Here is a 23555-nt window from a genome sequence, read left to right on the forward strand (position 1 = left end):
TGTGTGTGTGTGTGTGTGTGTGTGTGTGTGTGTGTGTGTGTGTGTGTGTGTGTGTGTGTGTGTGTGTGTGTGACATTAGAGAAAGAACGGAAGCAATCTGAGATATTACATGGCAAAATATTTATCTCGTTTTTCAAACAAATATTTCTCATTTGTTTTTCCTAAAAACTTCTGTCAATACGTTACTACGCATGCGCAAAATAAACTAGTCAAGTCTACAAATAAATCTTGAAGTGTTTATACTAATCTTACTAAGTAACTTTTCTTGATCGTTCATTTAGACTCGTGGCATCATTCATTTCCTACAGGTTAGTTTATCTTTGTATTTGAGATCCTCACTTGATTCAAGGTTTAAGTTTCGCTTATCGCGACGTTCTGAAGGATATTATCCAGTGGCGCCAGAGAAAACTTGCGGTGAGCCATATTAGCGAAAATATTCGCAATATCTAGAATCAGTAATTCCCTGTGCAATTAACACTTTTATAAAAAAATAATAAACACAAAAATGATAATTTCTGTTTCATTTTCACTACTTTATTTAAAGGCAGTTTTCTGAAATCAAAATATACATCGTGAATGTCGCAACGAGAAGAGACAGAATGAAAAATGTACATTAGCGACATCTGGATGAATTTAATGCTACGTTTTCAGTATTTTGTATTTGTTAGATGACTTACTAAAGTATTGAGATAGAGATTTATTATCATGACAGAAGTATTTTAAACAATTCAGATTATTGTAATTTTCTGGCGGTGGTTGTTATTAAATCTATATATCCACCCTCCCCCTTTCTTAACGTTATTTCATTTGTTTTTGTTCGCTGCGTTTCGCATAAATTTTAGATGCCTGTTCGTCATCCAAAATGTGAAAAACCGCGTTGAGTAATTTTTGGACGATTCTCCACATACGACATGCTTTGTATTTATCGCAAACACTTTAGTGTATTTCTTTGGAAAATGTGAAATGGGAAATAAATAATTTCAGTCGTTTTTTAGCTATGCGATGCGATCAAAGCGCTCTCCAGTAGCCACGGAAGAGAAGAGAAATTGAGGCGATCATCAGATTCGCATTATTTTAACGGAAAACAACACACGGCTAAGAATAGCTGCGGGGAAGAAGGAGCTCAGCAGGAAAACCCAACACCGAGTTATGATACAAGTTAACGGGCGAAGAAGAGATCGATAATGTCGGCCGAGCACCTAATATCATCCGCTTTACTCAGGAGCATACAATTCCTGTTGGAGCACTCATTTTGCTGCGCTATCGAACTAGAAAGCATCTTTTGTTGGACAAGGAGACTCATTTCGCACGTAAACAAGTTAAATCGTAAACATTAAGGAATTGAAAGAACGCTGCAGGATACGATGTATCGTTTCTAGCTTGGTTGAATCACAGTCGAGCTTAATGTACAGTAATCCCTCGATTAGTGCGTCATTTTTTTTCGATACCCAAATTCGATTAGTAAGATTTTAAAAATTTTCTATCTATATATTTTTATGGCTAACTATTTTAAAAAAATCACTCACCAGAATGAAATAATTTAGTTACCGATTTAAAACATTTTATAAAATTATTTTTAATGGCATACTACATTACTTCCATGTACACTATGTTCCAAATTTTTACCGCCAAAATTTATGTCGTCTGCTATAGTACGGCTACAGATTCGAGCCCCTTCGACACTTCTGCGCATGTCACAAAAAGGAGAATCCATTCTGATAATAGAGTAATCAATCCGTCTTCTGGGATAAGTTGTTTATTATTACACGTCGGAAAATTAACTTCTCTTTTATGATCAGTGTAGTTTTTAAAGTGGTAACTATTTTGCTTGTATAACAGTTGGGAACTTTTATGTATAAAGCACGTGATTTCGCGTGTTGGCGACCAATTCGTATGTCCTTCATTTCTTTCTCCCCTTCGATGATAACGTCCAAGAGTTAATTAAATCTCTTTTGGAAGAATTGAGTGATTCCGACCTGCTAAATTTAGATGCGCAGCTGGAAGATCCCGAAAAATGAAAATTTAACCACTGATAGTCGGCCAAAAGAGATTTCACAGAAACAATTTGAAAATATTTTTCGTACAATCGAAGTTTCTAAGCAGCAATGATTGGAAACTGACCCTGATGAAGAGAGAAGCAGTAAAATTTGCAGAAGAGTTGAAGAGGCAATAGGGCCTTACCGTCGGTTGTATGAAAAAAGAAACAAAATGTCCGCCAAACTACGTTAGCTCAATTCTTTGTTAAGAAGTAGAATAATCAAATTTATATTCTGAATATGTTTTATTGTCTTTCAGCTTCATGGTTTTCTTTTAACTATGCCCTGACACATACCTTAATTCTTTTATTAAAAAAGTAAGGGTCAAAAAAGAAATTTGAGGAACGAATTATACTTTTTCCCATGGGTTATTATATTCGATTAGTGCGTTTTCGATTAATGCGCCTGTTTCAAAGAACGCATTAGGCGCACTAATCGAGGGATTGCTGTATTATGTTCGTTCACTTGCTGTGTTCTTAGGCTTGTTTTTTTACTCTTCTGAAGGGGAGGGAAACCGACGTTTTGGGAGTAAACTCCATCCATCTGCGTGTGAAACTAGACTAAATAACTCACCTTCAGCTGAAAAAAATTCATTTAAAATTTCTTCGCATCCAATAGGACACTCGGATCCAGATCTATCCAGCCGAAGAACAAATATCACGTCTAGTCACAAAGGCACAAGAAATTCTGAGCCGAAGCACAAAGTCTTCAAATTTTACAGAATTTTCAACTTCTGTTCTGTCGTATAGAAATCTCTAATCAAGACTGGAAAGTTCTTGATTTTCCTTTATGCGAATAGTTAGAACAGATAGCGAAAAAACATAAAGACTAATAAACCGAATGTAATGAAGAAAGGTAAAAGAGTAAATCAATAGTTGAGTTTCAGTTAAAAGGAATAATTGCTTCAAACAACCTAAATTTTTATTATTAAGTGTATTTTTATTACAATGAACACTGGGATTTGGTTACACGGAGGAGGTTCCACCGCTGCTTGTTTCCTTCAAAGGTCTGATAACGTAACCATCTACTCCAAACTTCAAGAATGACTTTACCTTCAGTTTTTAAAAACCTTGTTTTCTATATTCTTACCAAATTATTTCCATGACTTTCGCTTAACTACCCATAGCTTTCTTACGTTTATCTCTGTATTCTCGACCCCCTCTGATTTACTTGCTAGGAACCTTCGATAATTAAAACACGCAGTTAAAATACAGTCGTTTCCAGCACTCTATTTTTAACTTCTTGAGTACACCAGGATATTCGTTTTTTTTTTTCTATCTTTGTAGACATCTTCACTTCCTGGCTGAATAAATCAATGTTTTCTTCAGGATCTTCGACGTTTAGGACTTGTTTTGAAACATCTCGATAATTTTAGAATAATATTTGAATATTTAAGTCTACACTTGGTTTTGTTTTAATTTTTTTTAATTTTGTACAGATTTTTCTTCTCAATATGTAATTCAATTTTATCTTGCTCAAAACTAAATTTTTATCACATTATATTCAAATCCACTGCACATTTGTTGTTTATCTTTAACCATCATGAAAATATCACTATGGTCAGTGAGTCATTCTTTTCTAATTTCTTATGCGCTCTTTCCGTGTAAATTTATGCGCATCTTCATATTGAAACATGGTGTTGGATGATGATAGGCCATGGCCTGAACAGAAATCCACAAGATACTTACTATTGTTATTAGCTTTACCCTTTTGTGCAAATTGTCCCTAAAACATTTCCGTGTGTCTGGTAATCATTTCCTACAATTTTTTCTTTTTCTTTATGTCAGCTGCCTGCTCGTGACTCGGAAAATCCCCCACTTCTTTTTGCAGAGAACTTTCTCTGGAATAGGAAGAAAGACGTCCAATATTCAGTTCCTCATTATCACTTCTGTCCACATTACTCTGCTTGAAATTGCATACCGATCAAGATTACTTTTGCGTTTGAATATTGTAACTGTCGCTTCCTTTTTCTGATCGCTATTTCCCGAATATTGCAGAATATAATATTCTGCAACAGCTTGCAGAACATTATATATAGAATTTATCAAAATGCATGGAGTTAGGGGAAAAGTTCTTCAAAACATGCATATAATCAGAACAAATGCGAAAGTCCAAAAATGAAAATAAATAAATAAATAAAAGTAGACTCCAAATTTAATTCCTCAGTTGTTTGTGTTCATTTTCTTCTTCGTTCCAGCCGATTGTGTTCGCGTGTCAAAATTCGATTTTGGAAGGATGTGGTAGACTGCCAGCTGTGAAATATATTGAGGTGCGTCATTCACAACTAATTTGGTTGGATGGAAAGTACAGGAGATCTCAGTTTGGCTGGGTATAATGAAATTGTGTGTGTGTGTGTCTAACGGGTAGGGTATCATCCTAGCTCTTTACCTGTTAATAGAAGAAGTGAGCCTTTTTAGCTCAGTCGGAATCCCTTTGGTCGGAAAGACCTGGATTCGATTCCTGTCCATGATGACGTGATAACACGTCATCATGAACAGGGCACGAAAAACTCGGGTTTTTCGTCCCTCAGAACAAGCAGACCTGCCGGTGAACACACACACGAATCTACAGTCATAAAATACGTACTTAATCCCGCACGAGGGCTCAACCAGTCCTGAGGGACGGCGGAGGATAGGGGAGCCCTACACGAATAAATAAATAGAATAAATTAACGAGATGTCTGATATTGCATTCGCATAGATGTCTGTACAGAGGGAAAGACAGAGCAAATGCAAACATCAGACCTCTTGGTAATAACTTGCACAGTTAATTAGTACTTTTAGTTTACAAAAAATAAAAGAAAAAGTTAATCCAGTTGTCAGTTGAAACGTTTAAAACCACATTGCCACGCAGTAAGAAGCCTCCACATAATTTTCCCTGCTAAACTTCCTGCTGACAAGATCTGGCAAGTTTCAGAAAGACGAAGCGAAGCCACTCCGAACTGTTTTATGACCGAAATAGCTTCCGCTGCGCTAAGGGAGAAGAGACACGACAGATTTTCCGTTCAACACACACAAATCAGTTTAACCGTGTCGCCAGAGAAATGCTGGGAATTAAGGTCCCTGCTAGCTACTTAATATTAAATTAAATTTCGCTTATTTTCCAGACTTCTTATTTCAGTGAGTGCACTTCGGAGAATAAACAAAGTTATCCTTCATGGGGAAAGCAAATGACTGAGACTTGCTGGAACAGATGTCAAGCTCAGTTATTTGCTTTCACACTGTCTTCGATGTCGTGATTGTTGGAAACAAGTTTTCTTCAAACTGTCATTTTCATTTGTTTTTATAATTTCGTTGCAATATTTTTATGTCCGCTAAAGAACCGTTGATAATCGAGAAGATGTGTAACCCCCCCCCTTCCCGCTGCATTTCCAAGTGTTTAACTTGCACTTGGAAATGTTATGCATTTTCGATAAAAGGTTTTTATTCTGGAATCACACTGGTATACTTGTGTAGGATCGTCCAAGAAGTGTTATAAGTTTAGAAGAGAAGAACAAAGCCTATGGTGCAATTAGCTTTCACTGAGATCTCCATCCTCCTTTTCTGTCTGTACTAAACTCGAAATAGCTGCAGGTAATTTATCAACTCATCCAAAACGGAGTTTAAAAGGAACAAAAGCAGAAAATGCTATCGTATCCTAATGGTGGCCGTGCTATCTGGTCTGTAGCCAAAGCAGTTTGTCGTAACATCTGTCCAACCATGTTTTACATCATTTGTGAACGGTTCCACTGCATCGTTACAACGCAACTGATCCATTCCATTGCGATGCGTTGTAATTGCTGACCTTGTTTTTAACACACTTTCTTTCTTTCTTTCCACTGGAATTTTTCCTATAGATCTGAAATTAGTCCACCATTTACTATTATTAAAAGGACGACACATCCAATCTTTTCGTCAGATAACCGTCTTAAGTTCTATTAAAATAATGAAGAATTCGATTGATAGTTAGCTTTTATACTATCCGGAGATCGTTCATCTAATTAGTGATGCCATTATGGATTTTACCCCTCTTGACCAACAGGAGATCTTTCTTTTTGTTTATGTTATCAGGACAAATGCAATGGAGGTTTGTAGAAACAGAAGTACTTCGTTCGGATATCTCTAAGGCTTATTTGGTTTGGTCTTGGATTTTACGGCCGAAGTAACTCAGGCTATGAGGCCAGTGTTATTATGTTTGTTAATTGCGTGTGTTCTAATTGCCGGTTTGCAGGATAAAAGAGACGAGTTTCCGGGAGGGAAAACCCAGCCACTTCCATACGAGACCGGCTAAGTCGTCTTCGGTTGAAAAGCCCTGATGAAGCTTCTTCGCGTCCTAGAGAGGATTCGAAAGCAGGTCTTTCCAACCAAAGAACATCATCGAAATCAGCTGAGCTACAGAGACTCTAAGGCATATTAATTCGGTTGAAATAAAAGCCTTTTAACTCCAGCACGCATCTTATGCTCTACTGAGCTTTTCTAGTTGCTTGTTTTTCTTCACACATTGCAAGTGACCACGGAAAGATCTTCATCCTCAAACAGCAGAATTAATGCTAATACACTGAACTACTGTTCTTTCAACTATTGTCTTCGTTCTCTATCATCCCCTTTCTCCGTTTGTTTGTAAATTTATTCCACAGCGATGACAGCACATTGCATTTCGCTTTCCCATTTAGTTAACCTTTCACTACGTAATTTTTTATTTTTTATTTTTTTAATGTAAATGTGCCAAATTCTCGAATATTTAATTTCACGAGTAAATTCTAATCGCCAGACGTGGAATTTGATTTCGATTTTAACAGTGAAGTCTACGAGGCTAATATCATTACAAGATATTTATATATATTATAAATAATATATAAAGTCGAAAAAATCCCCTCCTCCTGCGTGCTTTACGATCCGACCGCCATCTGTATGCCTATTTTCTCAGGATCTGAACACACGGATTTTGAACAACGTTTGTACCATTTCATTGTCAAAAAAGGATGAGATGATGCCATGTGCTGTGAGTGAGAAATACTTAGTTTCTTGTTCTGTGCTAGGCAACAGGAAGAAAAGAATATGCAAAATCTACTGGCTGTTCCTGAATAACTTTCGGAACCAACTTTTCCTGAATCCTTTTGAATCCCTAAAATAAGCCATCCACTCGCTGAATTTCAAGCTTGGTGAACAACCGGAAATGCCAATTGCATGTTTTAAAACTTTTTGAATGAAGAATTACCAGATAGCAGTAATCGTGTGCTTGTGGCGACAATAATAAATAAGGAATGTAGCTTTGAAAATGACACCACAGAGGGTGACGAACTGTGCTATTTTTAGAATTAGCGTAATTAAAGGAGTTTCGAAATAAGGGAATGCGAAATGCACTGAGATAACACTGAAAAGTTCAAGAGAGAAACTTCATTCACAGATAATGGCACATGACGAAAGATCAGTCACAGTTTCAGAAAAGCAAGTGCTGTGGCGGTTGCTTTTTTAAAAAACTGATATAGAAGGGAGATGGGAGGGGAGAATAAGGGCACAAAGGTCATTTACGAAACTCCTAGCTATCTTCTGATACACCTGTTGCAGTGAAAGGAATGCATCAGATGGGACGTTGAAATTTCTGCTTATCTTTTAAAGAGACATATCAGAAAGCGATTTTTAAATACATGAAAGTGTTTCGCAAAAACATATCGATGTCCTGTTAGGATTGCATTGTACGTTCATTCATCTATTTTCACGCATATTATGTCAGTCTGGCTGCGTGAGTTTGCATAACACTTGCCATTTGGGATCTTCACTCAGGTTCAGTGTTTCGAGCACTTTCAATTTTCGTTTTACATCGAGCCATTTCCGTTCTTTGTGGACTCATGCGTCTTTTGCACCACATTGCGCAAGGTCTTAACAAAGACTGACGAACTTTTCATTTTGTGCTGCTCAATTTCCGTTGATAAACCGCACTTTGGTGAAGATGTTGAGGATCGCCATTGTCTGCGTTCATCTCAACGCCGTACTGAAACCACGATTTTCTCGAAGCCAGCATGGATGTGAGGAGATAACGGAAGTATTCATTCGATAAAATTCGTTTAAAAATGTGGGGGAAAAGGATTCGTGCACAACAGTTGCCATGCACTTGCATGACAACTGTTTGATACATTCGGACTCAATAATTAATCGAAGAATTTTATGCACGTCTTGAGTAAACATCCCACTTATTCTTCGTTAAATGCTACGAATTATTTAAGATCAGTATTAAATATTAAATTACTGCTTATTAGAAGCCTGAAGTGGCTTGAAAAATTCCATGTTTGGTCACTAGTGCAGGGTTTCCTGACTATATAAAATAAATAAAATATTACAAAAAATATAAAATTGATACAAATTCCTCAGCCCAAACACGGAACAAATGTACACATTCCGACCACCGAATTACAACCCTTTATGCATATGCACATAAACCTCACTTACAGTAATTGTGGGCACCCACAATACGTCCTTTATCGAACTCCGAAAGATCCTTTGTTTTTCCCATTGTGATCAATACTCTTGACGAGTACTGACCACCTTAAATGACCATTCTTAAATAGTGCGTCACCAAGTGTTCTAGGAACACTTGGTGACGCACGTGACCAAGTATTTTGCATATACGCTGCGCAAGTGACATTTATGTGCATATGCATAAAGGTTTGTAATTCGGTGATCGGAATGTGTACATTTGTTCCGTGTTTGGGCTGAGGAATTTTCCCCATTTGTATCAATTTTATATTTTTTGTAATATTTTATTTATTTTATATAGTCAGGAAACCCTGCACTAGTGACCAAACATGGAATTTTTCAAGCCACTTCAGGTCTCCAATAAGCAGTAGTTTAATTTAATATTTAATATTATAATATTATAATAAAATTTAAACGATTTTGAAAACAACAGAGCTGACTGGCTTCTGAAAAGGTTAGATATCCTGGGTGTTTAATCAGCAGAAAAATAACCCGCATTGCTTGTCTAAGAGGCGTAACTGTGGTGCTAAGACAGTCTGTGAGGAACGAGATCGCCGTCGTCTGAAAAGGCTTGCACGGACTAACGGAACTTACCGTGTGCAGTAATTGACCGAAGTATGTTAGGAAGCCATTCCCAATCCATATCGAACTGTGCACATAATTCCCTCGACTTAAGGTTCTGGAGGTGGCGTCAAGCTGTGGCGCATGTTCTGTTGGTACTGAAAGTGTTACATGATATTGCTGGAAAGTACGGTGTTCTCTAAGGAATAGCTCAACATTGTCGCTAATCACGTTCATTCTACAATGTTGACTCTTTATTCAGCAGGTGACAATTTTTTCATGGATTCTACTGTCCGTCGTGCAATAATTGTTCAGCAGTGGTTCAGGACTGCGACTTCCACCATCTTCCCTGGCCATCACAAAGCCCGGATCTGAATCCCATTTGGATCCAATGTATGGGACATGTTAGAAAAACAGATCCTTGCTCAAATTCTTCTTCCTTCAAATCTGAGCCAGTTAAGTATGTTGTAGATGTAGACGCAATCCAACACCTTGTGGAATCTATGCCAAAACACATTTGTGCTGTAATTCGAGCTAAATGAGGTCCAGCAGTGTATTAGATAAAAATTAAATGTTTACTGTATATTTATTAATAACTTTTTGTCGGTGGGAACCACATAAATAAATAAATAAAAATTTTTCCTTATCTGACTGAGAAACTTGATCATCTAGAGCAGGGGTCGCCAAACTTCTTTGACCGTCGACCCCTTCAAGAGTTTCTTGACTTTTTATCGACCCCCTCTATTTTACTATAACGTAATTATAATAGGACAAGCAAAAAAGACGTTTACTAGTGATATTAATAAACTGCTGGTATTAATATCACTGGTATTACTACCAGCCCTGCTGAACTCTTCAACATAGAGAAGTTTAGTTCGTGAATGGATAACGATTGGATATGTACAGGGTGTTCGGGATAAATTTGACAGTTTCGTAAGGAAAAAGAAAATCTTCTTTGTATCTATTAAATTTAATGAATTGACAAAAAAACATTACAGGCAGAGTTAATTACAATACTATCAACAAGATTTACTCAAAATAACCACCATTAGCATCGATCACAGCTTCAATTCTGCTTCGGAACCTCGAACAAGCTGATGCTACAGTCTCCCTGGGAAGGGCCGCAAAAACTGTTTTAATTTTATCCATTAACTGGGCTTTTGTATTACTGGAAGTGCGATTGGTGTCTTTTTCAACTGCGCCCCATACAAAATAATCCATGGGGTTAAGGTCTGGGGAGTTTGGAGGCCAAACATTTGGACTGGTGAAGTCGTAGAAATTTTCAGACAACCATTTTTGACTTTTCCCAGAGGTGTGGCAAGGGGCCGAATCCTGCTGCCATACATACGGCCTACCATTGGCTACCCTTGTTATCCAGGGCTTGACTACAGTTAGCAACTCCACGAACAAAGCCCGAATTCCAATGCCAGGGTTCTTCAACACCTGTTCCTGCAGATTTGCGAGGAATTCTGCTGTACGAACGCAATCAGATCGTCTGCTAGGGATCTTTCTTCTTGCTACATCCTCGTAGTCACCATTGCAAGTCTCTAGTTCATGCCTGATTGTTTTTACTGTATTCAGGGAGCATTGGGCAGCAGTCGTAATATCCTTATTTTGATGGCGGGCACGAATCATCATGATACAAGTTATTCTCTTCCATGATTCAGGTGGGTTCCAGCTATCCATCCTTTCTGACATCTTGTATATGAATGAAGAAGGGTCCAAACTTTTAAATGAAGAGAAGTGTGTGTTAATACATGTAACTTACGGAAAAATATAATTAATTATAAATATGTCAAATTTATCCCGAACACCCTGTATGTTGATGAATTTTAGAACATTAACGCTCACTTGTATGTCGATACGCAAAAATGAGACTGGGATCAACACGTGCGCGGTTCTTATTTACTTATACTTACACGTATTCAATCTCGCTCCCGCCGCGCCGGCCGGGCGGGAACTACGACATCCATTTATTGGTAAATACGTCATTTTAGCCTACTTGATTGGTCTCCATAACTATTTTCATGACCTCGCTCCATCTTACAGGTCCTATTCATGTCACTGTTCCCACGATTCACTCTTAATTGCGTTGTCATTCAGGATGGAGGTAATCCAAGTTAACCGAATTAAATATTACCCGTACAATGATGTCTTATATTTTTCTATCGACCCCTAACAATGTTATATCTACCACTTTGGCGACCACTGATCTAGAGTGAAAATCCTCAAAGGGGTGGGGTCTTCTTCCTTGGCGACTTCAACGTCACAACTCAGGCTGTTCTCGAATTCTGTCGATTAGCCTAGTAGAGATGCAGATATATTTGTGTCTGCAACACGCTTGCAAAACTTCTCCATATGCCCACCAGAATACCTGATAACCCAATCCACTCTCACAAGATCTTTGATCCCTTCTTAACCAATTCTCCTGACAAATTTATACTGCATATATATCAGGCTGTTCTCTTTTAATTCCGACCGTAATTGTATCCAAGTGGCATTTCCTGCATTTCACATTTCCTTCATCAACCACTCACTGTCTCGTGTCCTTTAACGCTCCACTGATGCTAAATGGGATGATCTGCGTTATTTCTACTCCTCCTTTCCTTTACTACTGTCTATGCAGATCCCGGCACTTGCTTCAACCGAATGACTGAAATCATTCTTATGACAGTGAAGGCCTTTACTCTTTTTCCACCCAAAACACAGCCCATGACCCAAACCTTGATTTCCAACAAGTGACCATGCGATCCAAGAAAAAAAATCATCATAAAGCAAGTGGCTCGGAAAGATAAACTCTAGCATCCCACTTATTCTAGATAGTATTGCTGTAATATCGTCCAAAAGCAAGGTGGTCTTCCTAGCATCACTCTTCTCCTCGCTCTTGAACGCCCTACCCCCGAAACCACCACTTTCCCATGACCTTCTCCCCGCATGCCTTCTCTAGTCTTTCGTCAAGATGATATCGGAAGAATTTTGAAAGCTTGGATACTAAGAAGTCTTTTAGTCCTGACAGACACCTGATAATCATTTTAAAACTGAAAGATGAAAATAAGCCTTTACTCAACTCATTCCAAAGAAGTTGGCAACATCCAGCGATCGAAGCTATCATTCCATTGGACTCACTTTACTTCTATTGAAAGTAATCATTGATAATGTGGATTCCGCCTGTCACTCGGTTATTGTGAATCTTGCCAATATCAACAGTCTGTGGAAAACTATGGAAAAACAGCTATGGAAAACTTGGATGAAATCGACGTGGCGCTGGTTTACACATTTCCAAAGCTTTTGCTCTGGTCTCCCATAAAAACCTACTTATCGAATTTCTCTTTTTTTTTTTTTTTTTACTCACAAAATCAGTTATATTATTTGTAAGCTTCCTATTAGAGTACAAAATGTTGAACAATCATGTGTGTAATCTACGAGCACCAGCTCATCCAGGTTACGATATGCATAAAGTTACACAAATTTATGTAATGAATTTTCATTATATACACATATGTACATTCATATAATATACACATTACATATGATTATAATATAATTACATAATAAAATCCCAGGAGACATGCTAATATGTCCAGAGAAAGTTGCATAACATTAATTAGGAACAAAATAAAACAAAGCAGTTAAATAGCATTTAAATTTTACGTTTTACACATGAGACTGGATCTTTGAATACAGATATGCTAAAAACAGATAATTTATACAATTATTTTGAACAGAGCTCCCTCATTTCTGTGGGAAGATAAATACTCTTTGATTGGAGTTTTGTATTTGTTTGGGTTAGTTTCATTTCTTATTGTTAAAGGTGGTGTGTTGAATACTTTTGGCGCTAAATAAGTATAATGTTTGTGTATTGCTTCTTTATTTGCTTTTGGAACTATATATTTTAGGCCCTTATGTCTACTAAGGAAAGTATCTTGTTTGATATTTACATATTCGTTGTCGTTTTTTTATGAATAATAGTACCCTATAGACGTATAAATATCTAAGGGGTAGTATGTTTAGTATGGTGTATTTATTACACATTGCAGTATCCTTATATTTGTTTCTAGATAAGATTTTAATTACTTTATTCTGAGTCGAGACTAAAGGTTTCAGAGTAGTGCGATAGATCCTTCCCCAACTTAATGTACCATATTGTAGTGTGCTTTTAATCCAGGCAGAGTATAATATTTTTAGCATATTTAAATTTAAGAATCTGTTTAGGTGGTAAAGTCTGTTTAATATAATCCTTACTTTATTTACGACATCGGTGATGTGCGGGTTTCAACTTAAATTACTATCAAGTTTTAATCCCAAGTAAGTTATTACATTGACTTTTTTCTATTTCCTCACAGTTGCCATTTGAATTTGTCCTGCAATTCCCATCATGCAAAAATAATTGTTCACTGAAGTTCATTTTACTTGTTATATTTCGCAAATTAAAATTTACATATTTCGTGTTTGAGACATGCAGACTGAGTTTGTTTGACTGGAACCAATTTGTTACTTTCAAAAGATCAGCATTCACGATGGTTTTCATTTGTTCGGCTGTGTCGGTAGAGAAAATTAGTACTGCATCATCTGCAAAAGTATTTATTTTACTGTTTAGTTTAAGATTGTAGAAGTCATTGATATCAATATTAAATAAAATTGGTCCCATGACAGATCCTTGTGGTACACCGCAGTCTACTGTTTTGGAGCTGCTATAGCTTTGTTTATTTTTACAATTTGTGATCTGGCATTAAAGTAATTTTGGAACCATTTTAAGGCAGTACCTCGTATTCCTATGACTTCTAATTTTTTTTATTAAAATTTCATTTGATACAGAATCAAAAACTTTGTGTATATCTAGAAATACTGCTAATGTTAGTTTATGTTCATCAAGGGAGGTATAAACTGTGTTTGTGAAGTTCAGTAAAGCATGTTCTGTGCTAAACTTTTTCCTGAACCCAATTTCACGAGTCTAATTTTTACCAATTTCTCTAATATTTTAAAAAAGACCGGTAGAAGGGAGATCGGGCTGTAATTTTTCAAGTTATTTTTGTTTCCCTTTTTGTAGATAGGTACAACTACGGCTTTCTTAAAATCTGATGGAAACGTGGCTATCATCAGTGATAAGTTAAAAATGTACATTCGAGGTTCCATAATGTAGATTTAGCATTCTTTCACAATGCTTGTGTTAATACCATCGTATCCTGAAGTTTTGGTTGTTTTTAGGCTAGCTATAACACTTTTGATTTCATTTTCACAAGTGGGGAAAAGATATATGGAGTTATCAGGTCTCTTGAGAGTGCATTTCTGAGGGGTGGGTTTAGCATTTTTTAAGAATGCTTTCACTGAGGCAAAATGTTTATTGAATTCTTCAGCTAATCCTCTGTCTCCATTTTCTCTATTCCTATCAATATCTTTAAGTATGGGGAGGTTTTGTTTGTGTGTATCTTTACCGATTAATTTATTCGCAAACTTCCATTGTTTTCTGCAGTTTCCTTGGCATTTTAGGAATTCATTTCTGTAGTACTCGTTTTTACTTTCTTTTAATTTATGATGTATCAGATTCCTATAGTACTTGAAACTGTGTTCATAATATTGATTGTGCGGGTATTTTTAAAACTTTTTATACACTTTATCTCTAATTTCTATGTAGTGTCTGATTTCCTGTGTAATCCGGGGCTTTGTTTCTTTCATTTTGTCTATTATTTTAACTTTAATCGAGTCTTGTATTTTATTGTTCAATAATGCAATAAATGTATGATACGAGGTATCAATATTTGTTTCCGTCATTATATCTTCCCAGGAGACAGTGCTTAAGTTACGTTTCAATACTCTGGAGTCAACTGTTGTGTAGGGAATGTTTTCGGTTGTACTATCTTTGTGCTGTACTTGCAAATACACTTTAATACCGACTGGAAAGTAATCCGCGAGAGGTTGGTGCAGAACTGCTGCTTGTATTTTGCTTCCACTTAATGTTCTCCCGAATACATGATCTAGACACGTTCTACCACCATTGAATTCTCTCGTGGGGACAATATATTGTTCGAGTCCATGCATGGCAAGTAGATCTAGATAATCTTGAGAGGATCCGCTATTCCTCAGCAAGTCAATATTCATATCCCCAATTATGAGAACATTGTCACTTCTGATCTCATCTAGACTACACTCGAGTTCTTGTATAAAGTTGGACTCTGTGTAACAATGCGACCTATATACAGCCATTATATATATATATATATATATATATATATATATATATATATATATATATATATATATATATATATATATATATATATATATATATATATATATATATATATATATATATATATATATATATATGTTCTGTTAATATCAGAACATCTTGCGGATAATTTAAATTGTCTAGTATTAATTCAGTGTGCTCTAATTTATCTCGAATACTTCTTGCATTTATGTGCAAAATGTTCCAGGTACTTGCAGTGTCTGAGGATAAAAAGTTTCTTAATTCTACTGAATCATGACAAATTACACATTTATGAAAAGGGACATCACAGTTATTATTCTCAACTGTCATTGTTGTTCGTAATTAGTTATTACTCTCGCTTTTTGATTCTGATTCGCCATATTTTAGATGTGTCGTCTCTTCTCATGAAAAGTTTGCCCTGTTTGACCCAGAGATATTTGTAGTGGGCTTCTTTACATTTCTTGGCAATAAATAGTAGGTGTTTTAGGTTTCAAGTCAAGCGCTCGTTTAAATATATTTTACTATCCTTATCTTACTATCTTATTATCCTTAAAATCTTATGGTCTACTGCCCGCTCTATGCAAGTGATTTTCAACTTTCTCTCTGGTTGTTTACTAAATATCATTGTGGACGCTTCATTTCTTCAGATTTCCACATCAATGCAGAATGTCTCCCTGGCTGTGTAGTTTTCTCACACTTTATTCTGTTCACAAATGACCTTCTGTCACTAGCGTCAAATCCATAGTTTTTTTTCAACGCCACCACTTCTTTCCATTTCTCTTTTTCATTTGATAACACTTTGAATTGTTCATATCACAAATTGTTATCGGGATCTTCCATAATCAATGAATTCAACACTCGCCTCCCTGCCGTATTTCAGAGCGGTGAGGATACCGTTATCAACCTGCAATGCTGTCAAAATACAATTTAGTCATATTTCAAGCCGGAAAGGACACATCTCACCTTCTCTCACCTTTCATAATACAGAAGTCGTGACGCGAATTCAGGTATCTCTTTTTGGACTAGGATAAGCCTTACTAGCATTATATTATATCCTCTTCTGCTTCGAAAAATCGAACTGTTCTTTTCCATTTAAGATATTGCTTCTAACTCGTGCAACTCCTACAACTGTATACACTGCTCGGAAAGAAGCTGCTTGCAAAGAAGTCAACAGACACCCATGACCAAGGTGCATCGTGCGATGTAAAGAGTAACATGTTTGTATCTGGTATAAATTGGAGGAATATGATGCTCCCAAGTCAGTGCAACTGTGTCTGAGTGAAATGGCTGTCAGAAGAGAACCGACGGAGTCTGAAAGAGGCTTTGTCGTAGGATGCCATGTTGCAGGCAATCTCTTCGGCAAATTGGGGCATCCTAGGTCAATAACCAGTGATACCATACTAAGATGGAAACGCGGGGAGCCAACTGCAAGTGCTACGCCCAGTGGACTACCCATCACACTCGCCTACGAAGGATAATATATAAAACCTACCATTCGTCTGCCGACGCGAGAAGTGCGGAGTTCCAGGCATCGACTGCAACACGAATCTGCAGGAAAAGAAAATTTAGAACCGAGGCTCACAAGATGGGTTTCCATGCTAGGATCGCAATATGCAAATCCACATTAGCTGAACCAACATGCAGCGTCGTCTTCCGTGCTGCAAAGAGAGTACACTGGAAAATTATAGCTTGGAAAGCTGTGTTATGGAGCGACGAATCACGCTACGCTTTCTGCCGAGCAAATGGATGGGTGCGGTTGCGGATGTCCGGTGATTGTCTCGTACCAGAATGCATACCCCAACTGTGAAATTCGGAGGCATTGGTGGTGTGATGGAATGTCCTCTAACTTCAGTGTGGTGCCACGAACATTGGACTCCGAGAGGTATCTGAATATCTGGACAAGGTAATGTTTCCTACTTTGTGACATTTCTATGGAACTGACCATTGTTTCTTTCAGCAAGACAATGTCCCACGTCATAAGGTTGCTGATGTAACGTGTGATTTGAACGTCTCCTCAGAGCTCCGATCTCAACCCTATTGAATATCTTTGGGATGAATTGGAGCGTCTGGTGAGGTCAAGGAACTTTAGCCCGACAACAATCCAGGAACTAATTACATGCCTACAGTAAGAATGGTCTAAAATTCCCATTGATTGCTATTGTACGCGTGTGAAAAGTATGCCCCGTAGGACTGCTGCAGTCACCGCGTCAAAAGGAGGTCCTACATCTTAAGGTAGGCACCATTGCTGTTTGATTCTCACAGTATGTTGTCCGTTGACTTCTTTCCAAATAGCGTATACCTACAATAGTTGTAGAGGATTCACAGACGAGTGACCAAGCTGGGGACATATCTGTAAGATGTTCCCTATGAGGATAGGTTGAAGGTGTGAAAGATGCAGAGTTTAGTCGACATGAACGAAATATACTTAAGATTGATACAAAACATATCGTTTCTTAGCCGAATAAGAAACTCAAAGAGTTTCATGCCGAATATAGTAGAAACTATATAAAGTTCGGCGATTCCAAGCGTAAGCAAATACCTGGATACTGCAGCAACTGACCCTAAAGGTAGTGCATGCTGAGGCAACTCATGTCTAAGGTGGAGCAAGCTCCGATCACTATTCTTGATATTTACCCATAATGTGAACTTAGCTCCTAGGAGCTGTATTTCTGTTCTACATTATGAGAGAGGTCACTACCCAGACCGGTTTCAACCTTATGTATAGGTGAATAGGTGAAGCGGGCTCTAAAAATAAGACGATCCCGAAAGATCGCCCAACTCAGCGTTGTTCCACTCGATGACAGGCTCACCCCGTCACCGAGAAGAACTTCTCAGCATTGGTTCTACCTAGTGGCAGGCTCACCCCACCACCAAGCAGAACCATAATCTCAGCGGTGGCCCCACTCAGAGACAGGCAAAAAACTACCTCCAAGTGGAGCCTCTCAAAGCCAAATCCTCCCCGCACCGGTTTCCGCCCTCATTGGGGTCTTATCAGTAAGTAGGTAGACCTAGTTAATATTAAGTTTGTAGCGAACAGAACTTACAACCTTTCTATGAGTATTGCCGAGAGGTGTCCTAATAAATTATTAGATATATGAAGAGCCAAAGGCTTCAATTCGGCGACATATGACTTGTTTAAGTTAAGGGATATTACATCCCATATCGTTTCTTAGCCGAATAAGAAACTCAAAGAGTTTCATGCCGAATATAGTAGAAACCATATAAAGTTCGGTGATTCCAAGCGTAAGAAAATACCTGGATACTTATAATTGATACAAAACATTTTTCGATGCATGAGGAGTAGTGAGAGAAAAAGGAATCACCGCTGGAAGTTGTGTAACATGTGGTCAGTAAGGTTGTGCGACCTTTTATGTGGAGGGTGGTGAATGAATTGTTAGAATTAGTTGTGAATACCCTGCCAGTGAATGACTTTATGGTGTCCCACCCCCCATGGTCTACACAGACTAATATGGGAAGAAGAAGTGTGTAAATCACTAATGAAGAAGTTTTAATTTTTTTTTTTTTTTTTTTTCGTTTTCGGAAGGTCTCTTTTTTTCGCCTTTAGAGAAGAGTTGCGATCTCATTCGAATGTAAACAACTAGTTATTGTCAGTCATGTGACAGTCGAGTTAGAAGTTAAACAATGAGAATATTCGACGATGAGTGGCAACCTCAATGGTTAAAAAATGTTCCACAAAAATGCCATTTCAGAAGAATGTCCTCCTTTTTCCACTGGCCAATAAGACCCACATTCTCTCCAGGAAAAAAATAAGAGGAAGTTCTCGTTAAAAATGTATTTTTATTGTCATTCAGTTTGCACATGGCTATATAATCAGTCCGATTAGCCCTCTTTTTAAGTCGGTAACTCAGGCTTTTCCTGCTGAGCATCAAAGTATTCTTGACTATAAAACGTTCTGAGAACAAAAAGCTTCTCACGGCAGCAAAGCGAAATATTTCTTACATAAATGCAATAGGGCTTTTGTCCTTGCTGAATTTGACCCTTTTCTCTTAGAACTCAACTCCTTCCACACACACACACACACACACACACACACACACACACACACACACATGCAAATGGGAAAATGCGAACCACAAGAAAGCAGACTCCTTGCGTTAATTAAAACACTCTGAATTTGAACTGTTGAATGTCCTTTCATTTCTGTCGTATGATCATCGTAGTGATGCGTTTTTCCCGTCCCTGGATATTTATTATTTTTTGAAATATTTGTTTTGCAGATAAATATGCCGATGGACCTCAGGTATGAACCCACGTGCATGGAGAATGCCCCCGAAATGGGCACGGGCTATTCCGTTGTCAACGTGAAGCTGCCCAGCAACACAGAGGGTGCAGTTCCAGGGCTGTGGGATGTCCGAGCCATAATGGACGAGGTGAAGACTTCGTCTGACTCCGTGGTAATGTACGGTGCCGTCCACTTCTTCTTGAGCCTTCTTCCCGAATCCGTGTCGCACTGGTTGCTGGAACTGGTCATAGGAAAAGCTAGTCTGTCTTTCTGTAGCCTGCCAGGACCGGAACATCCGGTCTTCTTGGACTCCTGTCGGCTCAAGAAAATTACTTTCTGGATGACTTCCAGTCCACACATTCCTTTGTCGTTTTGTGTGATTTCCTACTGTGGCGCCATCTATGTCACGGTTTCAGCAGACACGTCATCTGTTTCCTGTCCAAAAAAGCTTATTCAGGGATTTATTTCACAGGTAATTTTTTTTTTCATTGTATACTATCACACATCTACCATTTAAGACCTCTATTCGACATAATATAATATAATATAATATAATATAATATAATATAGTGCTAGTTTGTTTAAATTCCGTTTACTTATTGAAAGAGATTATTTAAATAGCATATTATACCGATGTATTTATAATAATAATAAAAAATGATAAAACAAAGCAGTTATTACTAAAAATCTCATATTATGATATGAGATTTTTATGGTGAACAGATGCGCAAGATTCGCCAAAATGGAAGAAGCATGGAGAAGCATTCGTTCCGCAGTAGACTGAAGAAAGCTGTTGATGATGATGATGTAGTTTAATCTTTTCGTTCCTCCTCTTTGATCAAATTGAAACGAATCGTACGTTATTAAGTGATAGTTATACGAGCGTAATGATTCAAGCAGTTTATTTTATTTCAGAAATTGTCCACATAAACCGTTGTGTATAATGTAGCTTATTATGTGAACACCGCGAGTATTTAAAAAAAAAAAAAAAAAAAATAGTAATAAAATATCCATAGAACCATAGAGACGGCATTCATCATTTTATGGAGTTATTAATGCATCGTATTGTTATTTATTTATTATTTTTATGAATTTAAAGCAGCTATTCAAGTTTGCAATACCAGAAAGCAACCCAGTGCGGACAGCAATCTTCGTCATAATGCCAAAATCTCGTGACTTAAAAAAAAAAAAAAAAAGTATATTACGGACTTGTGTAGTGAATAATGAATCCACTTGTGAATTTTAGAACTGCAGCGAAGCAGCACGAACATCAAACAGGAGGAGAATCGCTTCTCGGAATTATTGATAGCAATGCGTTTACACAAGTTGCATGGCGACCAATTTGGTTCTGTCACTAAGCAACCGCGCTTTTGCATTGACGAACTACGCATGCGCCTATAAACATGCAACCGATCCTTTCGTATATCGTCGAACGAAGCGCTTACGAATTTTCTCTCATTGCAGTTTGCTGATTTAATCCCTACGTTTCTCAGCTGTTTTTAACAGCAAAGTTCTTCGGTACTGTTTTTGGCAGACATTCCTTTAAAGGTCAGCATAGCCGCAACTTCGTGTTCTCAATGCGGTACTAACGTAATCGTTGACATTGAATACACTCGAATGCAATATGGAAAGGATTGGTCACTTGTAGTTACACTGCTAGTAACCACAGCTTCGAATTAAAAACAACAACAACAACAAATTATTATTATAATAATAATATTCTGACAAAGATCTAAATATTTGAATAAAAATATTTCTCCAAGTTATTTTCTTTAAATATTCATTTCTGTTTACGTACCATACACTGAAACAAATTTTTGACGTAACTTTTGTAATATGAAGTCAAAATATTTCTGTCTTTCATTTGAACCACAGAAAATACTTTCTGTCAGGCTGTCTCATTTTTACGAATATCTTTTATGCAGATATGTAATTATTATTAATATTTAAATTTTAGAAATAAAAGTCATGTGGGGATGATGCTCTAGAATATGGTCTTCATTACTTACTGATGTATGTACTGTAAAGGGGTGAATGTACATGATGTAATGATCCCTCTATATAATTAAGTTTACATTCTTACTAGTAGACCCCACTTTTCTTCCAAATTAATTTGTTATTTGCTATTATTTGCCTTTCATTATTCTCAAGGATAACTAACGGCATCAATCCTCCTTGGAGAAATTCCCATCCTGGCATCGCACACCAGTTTTCTTAACGTTTCTTTTATTCTCTAAGTAATCGTACGACCTTAAATCTTGTCTGCTCATACATTCCTGAATGCTAACGTTGTCAAGTTTCTTCCTAATACTTCCTTTTTAATCTGATTCTGCCACCGATGCTGTGTGTCAGCTCTCCTAATGATGCGAACACTGCTGTCTCCAATTCCGCTAGTTTATAGTGTTTGGAGCTAATTTCTCTCTTATTCCATATAAATTTATTGGGCTCCCCACCCGCTGCTTATTCTACTATGTATTTTCCAAACTGCGGTAAAATTGTGCCTAAATAGCTGAAATAGTTTACTTGTTCTTTATCATCTCCATTGAAGATGCAGCTGATGTTTTCATAATTTTGATCATCACAGTACTCTTTCCCCCATTTCTAAGCTTTTTCAACATCCTCCCTCCAGAACATTTTACCATCTTCCTCGTATTTATTTTCTATGTTCTTACCACGTATGATATACTTTTGTGTACTGAACCAGCTCGCGATCCACAATAACAACTGTATTTCTAACGTAATTCTCGTTTCTCGACTTTTTCTAAATATCTTTAATTCATTATAAAGAACGATGTTTCATTACTTCGTTACTTACTCGACGACTCAGAAAATTAGTTTTGAGAAATGTAAAATGAAATTGAAGGCAAGATATTTTAAAAAAATGGATGTTTTAAACATTTAAATGATTTGTAGTAGTATTAAATTGGAAATCAAAGTAAACAACCGAGAATTAAGAAGAAAAAGTTGAAGCTTTTATTAGAAGTTATTCGTTTAAAAATATTAGGACTTCGTTTTAGTTGATGTGTCGAAGTGAGTTCTGTTCAGAAGAGAGAGCGCTCGAAGTGCATTCCGCTTTTCTGTTTTCACAATTCATGAGCTTCTGGGTCATTTCCCATCGTGGTTTCTGCTTTACGAATTCCGTGTCATATTGCAAAATGCGTGGATTACACGATATTCTCGGTAATTTCCGAAACATTTCTTTATCAAAAGAAGGTTTGCGGATATACGAGATCACAGTTTAAATGCTATCAATGGGCGATAACAACCACTTTATACAACGATGAAAGCATTACCTCTTTGACGATTTCACCGTAGATAAAGGCTTCTGTGAAACGATAAGTAGTATTCAGAAGAAGAATAGAAGAAAGAATTATGTACAGATATAGAATTATGTTAATTATATGCTACGCGCGCAAGCATATGCACGTCACAGTGAGATGTGAGTTATTAGCGTAATGCTGCACTGTCCGTCGCGCAGTTCCACTGTTGTTTATATGAAGTTTGCGCCAGTAGTAGAGTATTTGTAGTGCTAATTTTATCGATAATAAACAATATTTTTTCATGTTTAATTATGTGTTTATATATATTAGGATAACCAAGTAATTTTATAAACTTGGTTATTTTTAAAAATGTAGAAAGTTTTTTACTTTGGGTATTTTTATCTCTTTAACATATATATATATATATATATATATATATATATATATATATAGAAATATATATATATTTCTGTTTCTATTATATATATATTATATATATATATAATAGAAACAGAAATTGAAAATGAACTCCTTTTTCTTAAAAAGACCGTTATTAATAATGGTTTCTCTCCTAAGAAAATTGACAACTTTCTTTCCCCCCAGTCACTCTACTACTTCTGAAGATCCCTCCTCCCACAGAGCCTTCATCTCTTTGCCTTACATCAGCTCTCTTTCACCAAAACTGGCAAAAATTCTCAAGAAGTTTAACTTCAGAACTTGCTTCACTACTCTCCCAAAACTTCGTTCAATACTCAGTAAATCTAAAGAGAAACATCTTCCAACTCAGTTTCCAGG

At 37.0% G+C, this 23555-nt stretch overlaps 1 protein-coding gene across 2 annotated transcripts in view; it reads left to right on the forward strand.

Moving 5' to 3' along the window:
• The window catches only part of LOC150098291 (uncharacterized), a 171637-nt gene that overhangs the window by 101257 nt on the left and 46825 nt on the right, over positions 1 to 23555 (forward strand). For both annotated transcript variants that reach the window (XM_090405583.1, XM_090405582.1), the window contains exon 3: positions 19496 to 19972. In XM_090405583.1, coding sequence (XP_090261709.1) covers positions 19496 to 19972 — 477 coding nt within the window. The remainder of the gene's footprint in view (positions 1 to 19495; positions 19973 to 23555) is intronic.

The sequence above is a fragment of the Typopeltis vanoorti genome, chromosome 15, assembly GCF_054136105.1.
Source record: "Typopeltis vanoorti isolate ZY-2024b chromosome 15, IOZ_Tvanoo_1.0, whole genome shotgun sequence".
NCBI lineage: Eukaryota > Metazoa > Arthropoda > Arachnida > Uropygi > Thelyphonidae > Typopeltis > Typopeltis vanoorti.